This window comes from Labeo rohita, chromosome 15 (assembly GCF_022985175.1).
Source record: "Labeo rohita strain BAU-BD-2019 chromosome 15, IGBB_LRoh.1.0, whole genome shotgun sequence".
Lineage (NCBI taxonomy): Eukaryota > Metazoa > Chordata > Actinopteri > Cypriniformes > Cyprinidae > Labeo > Labeo rohita.
The window spans coordinates 32,937,945-32,950,808 of NC_066883.1; the positions used below are offsets into that span (position 1 = coordinate 32,937,945).

At 32.4% G+C, this 12,864-nt stretch overlaps 1 protein-coding gene across 2 annotated transcripts in view; it reads right to left on the reverse strand.

Moving 5' to 3' along the window:
- Positions 1-6,844: 6,844 nt before the first annotated feature.
- robo1 (roundabout, axon guidance receptor, homolog 1 (Drosophila)) overlaps positions 6,845-12,864 on the reverse strand; it is a 343,575-nt gene continuing 337,555 nt past the window's right edge. For both annotated transcript variants that reach the window (XM_051128853.1, XM_051128852.1), the window contains 3 exons: positions 9,619-9,888; positions 9,317-9,528; positions 6,845-8,090 (listed from right to left, as the gene is read on the reverse strand). In XM_051128853.1, the coding sequence (XP_050984810.1) occupies positions 8,076-8,090; positions 9,317-9,528; positions 9,619-9,888 (497 nt within the window). In that variant the 3' untranslated portion in view covers positions 6,845-8,075. The remainder of the gene's footprint in view (positions 8,091-9,316; positions 9,529-9,618; positions 9,889-12,864) is intronic.

Genomic DNA, 12,864 nt, shown 5'->3' on the forward strand with positions numbered 1-12,864 from the left:
TTTCAGGATTTCTTGATGAATAGAAAGATCCAAAGACTAGCATTTATCTGAAATAAAAAGCTTTTGTAACATTATACACTACACCATTCAAAAGTTTGAAATCAGAATTTTTTTTTTTTTTTTTTTTTTTTGGAAAAGGAATGATAGATATTAATACTTTTATTTAGCAAGGATGCTTTAAATTGATCAAAATTAATAATAGAGATTTATAATGTAACAAAAGATTTAAGTGCTGCTGTTCTGAACTTTCTATTCATCAAGGAAACCTGAAAAAATTCTACTCAGCCATTTTCAACATAATATTAATAAATGTTTTTTTTTTTTTTTTAATAAGAATATTAGAATGAGGGATCATGTGACTGGAGTAATGATGCTAAAAAATCAGTTTTTTTCAGTTTGAATAAATTTAAAATATATTAAAATAGAAAACTATAAATTATTTTAATATTGTAGTTTCTTTTCGACTGAAGAAAGACATGCACATCCTGCATGACATGGGGGTGAGTAAATTATCCGTTGTTTTTTTTTTTTATTCTGGAAGTGAAGTGAACCTTTAAAGGGGTCATCGGATGTCCATTTTCCACAAGTTGATATGATTCTTTAGGGTCTTAATGAAAAGTCTATAATATACTTTGGTTAAAAAACAACACCCTTTTTACCTCAAAATGGTTGTGTTCATCTCATTCTGGTCGAGACTGCTTTAAACGCAAATGAGCTGTGTCCGCCATGCCCCTCTCTCTCTGTGGAGTGACAAGCCTGTTTACTTTATCCGCATATAGCCGCATTTAGCCACTAAACTTGCTAACTAGCACATTATTAGGAAAGGTGATTGCAAAGATTCATAAAAAAAACCCCTTATACTCACTTCTGCTGTAAGTGAAGCTGGATCACGAATGATTCGCGTGAACACACACGGACTTATGTAGATCGGGAGGCGCATTCCCTTCACAAATAAACGTAATCCACTGCATCTTCAGAGACTCAGATGTCAGGAGTAAATGACGACCACTATGTTCATTATTACATCCAGCAACACCTCAATCACTCAATCAGAGATATTCTTGTCTAACTTACATCCCTGCTCCAGCTTCAAAACAATGGAGGTCGGACTATTGCAACTGATCTGAGGTTAGACATTCATGTCAATCAACTATCGTGGGAGCGACCTCTGTGGGTGTGACACCACATCGACAGGCATCTGAGAATGGCTCGATTTGGAAAAAGGGGATATTATATTTTTACAGATTAATTAAAAACCACTGCATGGATTTTTATCATTATAGGGTATATTTGTACATACACTGCCAACACACATTAATGTTCAAACAACATGTAAAAGTGAAGTTTGCATCCGATGACCCCTTTAAATAAATGCATGGTTGCTAGGGGTGTAACAATACACATATTTGTATTGAACCGTTCGGTACGATGCTTTTGGTACAGTACGCATTTCAAATCAAACAGTTCGTTGGACTAATCCTATTACATTTGGAAAATAAAAGAGCTTAAAGTGTGTGAAATATAATGTTCTTTTAACAAGCTGTTTCAAGCTTTTAAACTTTTACTCTCACTTTTGAATTAGTGGCAATTCGGCGTCAATTGACTGAATTGACAACAACAAAAGACTACAACAAACTCACTTATATTAAACATAAAATGCTTAATTTATTACCAAAATCAATGCAAATACACCATGCTATAGGCCTAATATAAAACAACAGATAACTTCTATAAAGTTTAAATATAACACTGAAAATCAGCAAACACAGTGGAACCAAATAAATAAGAAGCAAATTTTAAAAAAGCTCCCAAAATCATAATAGCCAAAACAGGCACTTTTGCCAACTTCTTGTCTCACCTCGCTCGTCATTTCAACTCACTCTCCTCACGAGATCAATTAAATCCGACTCCTGCGACTGTTGTTCGGCACATTGTTCAAATTTAAAAAAAAAAAGATCATGCTTTATGATGTTAGTTTTAATAAATAAAAATATGTAAAAATCAAGGACATTTCTCTGACATTTCTTTCTTTTTGCTGTATCAAAAATGTACCGACACCACTGTGTCGTATCGAACTGAACTATGAATTTTGTGAACCGTTACACCCCTAATGGTTGCATGGTTAAAAATGCAGAATTATGGATTTAATTAAAACTTTTTAAGCTGCAAACGTAATTTATTGAGTTCTATTCTGAAAGAGTAGGTCATTTTCTTTTGCAAAAAATGTTCTCAACCTAAGGTCATGCAAGATGTAGACAAGTTTGTTTCTTCATCAGAACAGTTTTGGAGAATTTAGCATTACTTCACTTGCTCTGCAGTGGATCCTTTGCAGTAAATGGGTGCTGTCAGAACAAGAGTCCAAACAGCTGTAAAGTAGTTTTCACTTACGACTTTAATTGAAGGACTGGAGTCGCTTGGATTATTGTGATGTTTTCATCAGCTGTTTGGACTCTCATTCTGACGGCACCCATTCACTGCAGAGGATCCACTGGTGAGCAATTGATGTAATGTTAAATTTCTTATGAGACAAAGAAAATGAATTCACTCCTAAAATCAAAATCCTGTCATCTCTTCTCCAGAGGAGATGTTGTAAATGAAATAGAGAGATGCGGAGGGATCCGGGTAAATGAGGGTGGTGGGTGAGCAGGTGGGTTTGATCTACACGGGTCTCAGTGGGCAGCAGCAGACAGGAGGACGGCTTTCCTGACAGCATACAGCTGTTACTCTTAATTACCTCCCGTTATGCGTGTGGGGTTAATTAAACCAGTTTGGGTGAAAACTAAGACATGAATTTCCTAACAAAGGATATTAGGTTAAACCCTACACATCGCCATCACAGCAAAAGCTGAAGGTTTGCCTGCATTAGCTCTGAATTTAGCGTCTCATTTAACTAGCGAGCGCTCATTAGCTTGGATTGGATGGTTTGTTCATTCTCACTTTTTCCATTTATGATATAAAAACAAAAAGCTTGCATTTTCTACTCAAGCACATGCTGTTTTCAAATAAATGAGCCGTTTTCTTTTCTCAACCCAAGTTTGCCAAAGCTAAAGGCGGCGTGTTTGATCGCAGCGAGGGACTCTGGAATTGACCCGGAGTCGCCAGGTACTGAACGTCGTCTTATAATAATGACCGAGATGTACAGTCAGTCATCTGTAGGCTACATAGATTCATAATATTAGCAGCACAGTCAGTGTCTGCGTGTGTACTAGCTTTAATCACCTGTGCCTCATTGTGCGCAGCATACACACCTTACCTCATTAAAATGATGGATCGAGCCAGAGGGGAAGCTCTCGGTTGCTCTAGATTTGTTCTCGTTTAAAAGGTGTTTAATAGGGGAACACCTGTGGGGAGCTGCTCTCGTTTTCTGACAGCAACCGAGACGTCTGGCAGATGCACGGGAGAAGGTATGCGTTTGACATTTTAGTATGTATGTCCCAATATTTGTCTGTGGGTTTATAAATGGTGTGTGTATGTAGTTGTTGTAGTGCAGTGGCTTTCAATAAGGGTTGTGTTGAATACTATACATTAATGAAGTTGACTTGTCGGCGGGTTGCCTAAATGACTAATAGGCATGATATAATGAGGCTGGTTTGGGTTCTGATCAGACACATTTATTAGGGGACCTTTATTTTTGTGTAAAAAAAAATAGATGGGGTGCAACAAAATAGGGAACACAGTGCAGTGAAAACTGCAAAAATTGCTAAAATTCATCAAAGCATGTGTAGATTTGCATTTGTGACCCTGGACCAGAAAACCAGTCTTCTCTTTTTTTATGCCAAAAATCATTGGGATATTAAGTAAACAGTGCTGGGGAAAGTTACTTTTAAAAGTAATGCATTACAATTTTGCATCCCTGAAAAAGTAACTAATTATGTTTACGTTTTTGCTTATTAGTATGGTTGAATTGCATCATCGAAGGTCAGCAGCAAAGACACTGGTTAATAAAATGGGATTAAATACATAAAGGATATTTGTTTTATTTAACATATTTAATTATTGCAGGGTTGCATCCTATTCTGAGTTTGCATATTATTACTAAACTCACGTTACTTGTAATGCGTTACCCCCAAGATCATGTTCCATGAAAATATTTAGTAAATTACTGTAAATATATCAAAACTTACAAATAGTTGTATTTCGGCCAAATATTGTCCTGCCGTAACAAACCATACATCAGTGGAAAGCTTATTTATTCAGCCTCAGATGACGTATAAATCTCAGTTTCAAAAAACTGACCCTTATGACTGTGTTTTTGGTCCAGGGTCACATTTGTGGTTAATGTAAAAGGCAGTATGGTATTTTTCCCACAAATAATAATAACTCTAACACTCTCTATTCTAAATCTTTTTTTTTTTTTTAAGAAAACACTTAACCTTCTAACATGTGCACTCTCTATTCTATTTCTATTCTAACTACTTATTTTCATAAAAAAAGAACAAAACTCTAACACTAGCATTCTGTTTTCTGTCATATCTACTTTTCTTCTAAAAAAATACCCTCTAACACTATTTTTTTTTTTCTATTTGTTTGACTTTTTATTTTAATTTTTAATAAAGAACCTTTAACACTGTTTTTCTGAACTTATGACACTACCAGTCAAAAGTTTTTGAACAGTAAGATCTTTAATGTTTTTAAAGAAATCTCTTCTCACCAAGCCTGCATTTATTTGATCCAAAGTACAGCAAAAACAGTAAAATAACTGTTTTCTGTTTTTTAGTATATTTCAGAATGTAATTTATTCCTGTGATTTCAAAGCTGAATTTTTATCATCATTACTCCAGTCCTCAGTGTCACATGATCCTACAGAAATCATTCTAAAATTCTGATTTTCTGCTCATGAAACATTTATTATTGTCAAAAACAGCTGAGTAAATTTAAAAAAAATTTTTTTTTTTGATGAATAGAAAGTTCAGAAAATGTACTTTTTATTTTTATTTTTAATAAAGAACCTTTAACATTAACGTTGCCTATTGTTTTTCTATTTTATCTACTTGTTTTATTTTTATTTATTGTAAAGAAGTAATATTTTATGGGTAATACTTATATTCCTGGGTGATAAATCACACTTATGCTGTTTGTGCATTGTCAGTTTTCTTTGTCAACCTATCCACCTTATTTTTCAATGCGGAAGTAAACTGTTTTCTGGTAATGTGTTAGACGTCCGGTTTGCACTACAAACTAGTGTGCTCATAATTAAGATAATACATTAAAATAATATGGTAAGACACACCGGTTTGCAATATCAAGTAGCAAAACGAGCTTTTTGTGCAGCTAAAAATAGCTGGAAGTGGATGAGACCGGAAACCAGACAAATGGCTGCACCCACTACTATGGGAAAAATAAGGTGGATAATATGTTAATAGTTTTGCATGCTGTTGGCCCTATATTTATTGACTGAGGAAGGCCATTGTTGAGTGCGTTATATATTTTGGTAATTACTTACATTCTTTGTCAACCTATACACTACCAGTCAAAAGTTTTTGAACAGTAAGATCTTTAATTTTTTTTAAAGAAGTCTCTTCTGCTCACCAGTCTGCATTTATTTGATCCAAAGTACAGCAAAAACAGTAAAATAACGGTTTTCTATTTTTTAATATATTTCAAAATGTAATTTATTCCTTTGATTTCAAAGCTGAACTTTCAGCATCATTACTCTTCAGTTTCACATGATCCTTCAGAAATCATTCTAATATTCTGATTTGCTGCTCATGAAACATTTATTATTGTTGAAAAAAGCTGAGTAGATTTTTAATTTTTTTTTTGATGAATAGAAAGTTCAGAAGAACAGCTTTTATCTGAAATAGACAGATACATTTAAGACATTATAAATGTCTTTTTTATCACTTTTGATCAATTTAAAGCATCCTTGCTAAATAAAAGTTTTTTTTTTTTTTTTTTTTGTATCATTTATTTGCTTAATAATGAAACCGTATAATTTTTAGACTCTAAGCTATTGAATGGTATAGTGTATATATTGTTACAAAAGCTTTTTATTTCAGACAAATGCTGCTCTTTGGATCTTTCTATTTATCAAACAATCATGAAAAAAAAATACTCAGCTGTTTTAAATACTGATAATAAGTAAAAATGTTTCTTGGACAACAAATCAGCATATTAGAATGATTTCATGTGACGCTGAAGACTGGAGTAATGAGGCTAAAAATGTAAATTTGATCACAGGAATAAATTACATTTTAAAATATATTCAAATAGAGAAGAGTTATTTTAAATAGTAAAAATGTTTAAGAATTTAACTGTTTTTGCTGCACTTTGGATCAAATAAATGCAGGCTTGGTGAGCAGAAGTGACCTTCAAAAAACAAACAAACAATAAAAATCTTACTGTTCAAAAACTGGTACTGTGTAGATATATAATATTTATTTAATTAACATTTTAATAGGTGCAGTGGCTAATAAATGTGCTATAATGAGATTTTCTGTTTCTTTTTATTTATTCTGAAATTTAAAAATAATTAAAAAAATATTAAAATAAACAAAAAAAAGTCTCTATGTGTTGTTTAAATAAGTTTTTTTTTTTCCCAGTAAAACTGTATTATGTGACATTAATGTATTAACTAACATGAATGAACAATACATTTATTACAGTTTATTAATCTTTAATGCTATTTAATAAAAGTACAGTAGTTCATTGTATGTTCATGTTCGTTCACAGTGCACTAACATGTCAACAAAAAACTTTTGATGCATTAGTAAATATTAAAATTAATATTAACAAAGATGAATAAATGCTTAGCTAATGAAACCTTATTGCAAAATGTTCACTTAGGAGACACAAAATGTATCACAAAAAATAGAAAGACATAAATAAGCCAGAAACAAGCAGGTCAGTTTCAGTATTTTGATTTTATTTTATTTTTTTCTTCATTTTTATATGCTTTTTTGTTTTAAGAAACAAATGCTTGCAGATGTCAAATGAATTAACACTCACATCCTCACCCCTTTTAGATCGTGACCGCCACGGCCAACCCACGAGAGCCGGGTCCTCGGCCAGCCAATCACGACCGCCCCAGATTCTCAAACCGACACCCACTTCCTGTTAAGTGCATATGTAAATCGAAAAATGTTTTCTTTTCTTTCTTTTTAATAACGAAAGCGCACAGGTGGAGCGATACTTTCGTAAACATAACATCCCTGCATTGATTCCTGTATATTTCTTTCATTTCTGCAGGATTTCTGGAGCTGGAATGAGAATCTGGAAAAGACACCGAAGGTAAGGACGAAGGGATTCGTTTCCATTCATTCACTCGTTTGTAAACAGCTTATCCTTTTTTCTTTTCTCATAACCCTACATCAACAGGTTTAACAAGGCCTTTTGTCGTACCGTCCGCGCCCCCCTCGCGTAAGACAAAAAGGTTAATCAATAACATGGTTCAAAATAAAGTTTAGTGATTGTGCTTTTAAAACCAAAGTCAAACATAGAACGACAAACATCGACAATGACAAAAAAGAATAACAGTGCATTACGAAAAACAAAAACGAACAAACAATAACTCTCAAAATGTGGCACTTTTCCTGGGGCAGTTTAAACACCATGACAATTTACAACCAGGATGGCGGCTATAAAAAAAAATTATATTAACTGGCGTAATTTTAAAATTATTCAAATAAGCCAAGGAAGACAAATTTAATGTACCACAATGGATTATAAAAGACAGTTAGATATGTATACACGTGTATGTACATGTCAGTCAGTCCCTTTGTGCCTGGAGTTTCATTACAGTAACAGCTGACTGACAACCTTCTCGCCAAGGTGAACAAAGCCGTAATCAGTTAGAGGAGCTAGCGGACGCGTCATATTGCATTGGAATCCAAACAAAACTGCATTAGCCCCTCTCAAATGCACCAAATGCACCCTTTGCTTTTTTTTCTTCTTCTGTCTTTTTTTTTTCTTCTTTAAATGCACATTGAAAATTAAGGTAAATAAATGAAGAATGGTTGGTCAGTTTTCCAAACGTGACTCTGGGTCGGTAGTTTTCAGTAAAAGATACCGCCGAGATGGTCAAACTGCGCTGAAGATGGTTGCTGAGGAAGTTTTGACAGCCATATTTTTTATCTTCAGCTCTCCACCATCTGAAAAGATAAAAATCATACAAGGAAACAATAAATATTTACCATCCAAACACAGTACAGTAGCACAGTAGCAACAGTGTTATTTATAATAATATTAAAGTATTTGTTTTAAACTAGGTTTTATTTTTTTCAAAGTTCAATTTACTTTTTTCAGCTTTTGTGATTTTATGTGTGCTTTTGTAATTTTTTTATCTTTATGTCAATTTTAATAGTTCTGTTTTTTTTTTTTGTTTTTTTTTTTTAATTTTGTGTTGTTTATTGGCAACTAACTGAAATAAATGTCTAGGTTTTTCATTTAATATTTATTTTTTATTTGCTTAATTTAACAATTAAAAAATATATATTAAGTTTAGTTTTCTTCAGTTTTTGTAATTTATGTGTGCCGCTGTCATTTTTCAGCCTTTTGTCAATTTTTTTTTTAATAGTTTTATCTTTTGCCTTAATTTTTTGTCAAACATTTTTTTAGTTTAAATTTTTTTGTCATTTTACTGGCAAATAACTTAAATAAATGTTCAAGTTTTTCATGTAATTTTTTTATTTGCTTAATTTTGCATTAAAATAATTATGATTAATAAATTAAATTTATAATTATAATTAATAAATTAAATTAATATATTTTTTTAAGTTCAGTCTCCCTTTTTTCAGTTTTTATAATTTTGTGTGCTTTTGTAATTTTTTTTTTTTGCCTTTTGTCAGGTTTTTTTAATAGTTCTATTCATATTTTTTCTTTTATATTATTCTTTTTATATTAATTTTTTGTCTTAATTTATTGTTGTTTTAATGGGCAACTTGCTGAAATAAATGTTCAAGTTTTAATTTAATATTTATTTGCTTTATTTTGCCAGTTTTTTTTTCAGTTTTTGTCATTTTCTGTGTGCTTTGTCATTTTTCAGCCTTTTGTCAGGTTTTTTTCCAGTAGTTCTATTTATCTTTTTTCATGTCTTAATTTTTTTTCAAACATTTTTTAGATTTTTTTTTTTTGTCATTTTATTGACAGCTAACTGAAATAAATGTTCTTTATTTGGTTAATTTTACCATAAAAATACTTTTTTATATTTTTCAGTTCAGTTTTCCTTTTTAAAACTCAACTAATACTTCGGGTGCATAGATTAATAAAAATCATAACGATAAATCATAATTCATAATAATCATCATGAAGCACAATTTCATTATTTTTTGTATTTGTTTTTTTAACTTGTAATTTTATTACTTAAACGGAAACGCACCTCAAGCTCCTCCCCTCCTGTCTGGAAGGCTCCTATGGTGTTTAGCCCAACATCTGCAGGGTTTCTGCGGGCCCCCGGAGCCCCTTCACCTCTCCGCCGTCCACCGGACCCCCGAGAGGACAGTGAACTGGAGGAGCTGGGGTCTCTTTCTCCACGAGGACTGTGGACGGCTGGGAAAGATGGGCGACTATAAGGTAGGATGTCCTCTGAGCCTGAAAGAGATGTGAAAATGAAAGGTAAGTGACTTGAGCATTATTTACCATAGTATTTAACATAGGAAAAACAGGACTGTAGTGCAGTACCTGGGTGCTGGCGGCTCTTATGCCCTGCATCTTTGCTGCTTTTCCTCTGACTCTTCTGTACATCCTGGCCCTCCCGCCGCTCCGAAGAGCTGGTCCGGGTGTCCGAGCCATCCCGGGGTCTGGGTCCGCCCGAACCCGTTCGCTTGTCCTTGCCATCTGCAGAATTGGATCTGGGCGACAGGGCCCCCCGTGGGCCCTCCGGGATGGTTTTGGCCGGGTGTGTTGGAGACTTCAGCATGGCTGGAGGAGGAATTGGAGGAGGGGGAAGATCTATGAGAAAACAAAAGATGATATGTTGTGTGAGTGTACCAATGCTAAAATTTGCAATTGAAGTTTACATTTTAGCTCACGCGAGGCACGCCAGCCACCTTATTTTTAACACAAGAGCAGGTACAAAAGATTATGCTGCTTGATATTGTAAACTGGTATTTATCACATTATTTTCACATATTTTTAAATCTCCTTAGGGAGATTTTTAAATTGAGAAATGTAGCTAAAAATGTGTGTTTTTGATGGAATTTTCCTTTCATAAATCTGGTACAAAAATTATCAAAAGTTTAATTAAGGACAAAAATGTCCCTGAAAACTGGCCATGTTTAATCATGGTGCCATTTCAGCATAAAAACATGCATTCTTATGCAAAGCTTTCATTGTTTTTTTTTTTTTTTTTTTTTTTTTTTTTTTTTTTTTTTCTAATCCAAGACTAATAATCCAAAACGTACATGGAATATGGGAAATATGGCATCATGTAAACAAGATGTAATTTAAAGGGTTAAAATTCAGGAAAAAAAGTAGTTATGATCAGGACTTTTGATTTTAAAAAATTCTGTGAAAGCAGAAAAAAATATTTTTTTGATAGAGTTTTTTTTTTGTTTTTTTTTGACACAGACCTCTTGACTGTAGTGACTACTAATCCAAAAAGTATATGGGGGAAAAAGGCATTATGTAAACAAACTGTCATTTAAAGGGTTAAAATACTAAACAAAACTACATATATATATATATATATATATATAAAATTAATTTTTGGTAGTTATGATCAGGACTGTTGATTTAAAAAAAAAATATCAGTAAAATGTCAGTAAAAATACAGAAAAAATATGTATTTTTAAATATTTCTTTTGACATAGATCCCTATGTAGCTTTTTTATATTGACACAGAAGGGTCATAATTAGAAACGCACTGGTCTGTAGCACAGTTTTACCGTTTATTGCACTTTTCTAGTTATTTAGCAACTGTAATAATCCTAAAAGTTATGTGGGGGAAAAATGACATCAAGTACACAAACGGTCATTTTAAAGGGTTAAAATTTTTAAAAATTTTTGGTAGTTATGATCAGGACTGTTGATAAACAAAATATATCAGTGAAAGCAGAAAAAAAATCTATATATACGTTTTTTAACAGACCTCCATGTAGCTTCTTTTATATACTGACACAGAAGGGTTAATGTATTGTTGTTTGTAGCACAGTTTTACCGTTTATTGCACTTTGTTATTGTTCTAGTTATTTAGTTACTGTAATAATCCAAAAACTATATGGAATAGTATATGGGGAAAATGGCATTATGTGAACAAACTGTCATTTAAAGGGTTAAAATCCTACAAAACAAATAAACAAAAAAGCATTTTTGGTAGTTATGATCAGGACTGTTGGTAAAAAAAAACAAAGATGTGAAAGCAGAAAAAATCTCTCTCTCTCTCTCTCTCTCTCTCTCTCTCTCTCTCTCTATATATATATATATATAGACCTCTATGTAGCTTTTTTTATATTGACACAGAAGGTTTTAAGTACAGTACTGTCATAATTATAAGCACACTGGTTTGTAGCACAGTTTTACTGTTTACTGCACTTTGTTATTATTCTAGTTATTTAGTGACTGTAATAATACAAAAAGTGTATGGGGAAAAATGGCATTATGTGAACAAACTGTCATTTAAAGGGTTCAAATACTGAAAATAAATAAATTTTGGTAGTTATGATCAGAACTGCTGGTGAAAAAATAAACAAATAAAAATCTGTGAAGGAAAGGAAAAAAAAGGAAAAAAAAAAAAGATTAATGTATTGTCATAATTATAAAGCACAGTTTTACCGTTTACTGCACTTTGATATTGTTCTAGTTAGTTAATGACTGTAATTATCCAAAAAGTATATTGAATAGTATATGGGGGGAAATGGCATTATGTAAACAAACTGTTAAATGGTTCAAATTTATGGTAGTTATGGTCAGGACTGTTGGTAAAAAAAAAAAAAAAAAAATGTCAGTGAAAGCAGAAAAAATATTATGATTTAAATATATTATGACAATATGTAATTTAAAGGGTTAAAATTTATGGTAGTTATGATCAGGACTGTTGGTTAAAAAAAAAAAAAGTCAATGAAAGCATAAAAAAATATTTTTGATTTTTTTCTTTTTTTGATATGGACCTCTATGTAGCTTTTTTTGTATTGAGACAGAAGGGTTAATGTATTGTCATAATTATAAAAGCTTTGATTTATAGCACAGTTTTACCATTTGTTGCACTTTGTTATTGTTCTACTTATTTGACTAATAATCCAAAGAGTATATGGGGGAGAAATGGCATCATGTAAACAAACTATAATTTAAAGGGTTAAAAAAAAAATCTATTTTTGGTAGTTATGATCAGAACTGTCGGTAAAAAAATAATGTCAGTGAAAGCAGAAAAAATATTATGATTGTTTTTTGTTTTTTTTGACACAGACCTCTATATAGCTTATTTATATCGACACAGAAGGGTTAATGTATTGTCAATTGTATTGAAAAAGTGTATGTAATAGTATATGTAAACAAAATGTAATTTAAAGGGTTAAAATTTATGGCAGTTATGAACAGGACTGTTGGTAAAAAAAAAAAAAAAAAAGTTAGTGAAAGCATAATTTTTTTTTTTTTACACAGATCTCTATGTATTGTACAGAAGAGTTAATGTATTGTTGTAATTATGAACGCACTGGTTTGTAGCACAGTTTTACAGTTTACCGCTTTGTTATTGTTCTAGTTATTTAGCAGCTAATTAATCAGAAGTCTCGCACATTTACAGAAAATAGCTTCTGCCTTACAAAATAAGGTGGATATTCACACATGCGAGTGTCCTTCAGAACCAGACGTTCAGCTAATTGACACCAGAACTCATTTGTCTGGCACCCGGAAGGTGCCATGGAAACACAGCTGTGCCGTTGCGTCGCAACCCTCCAAACAGCTGCACGCTGGAGCTCTTTCCCACCGCGG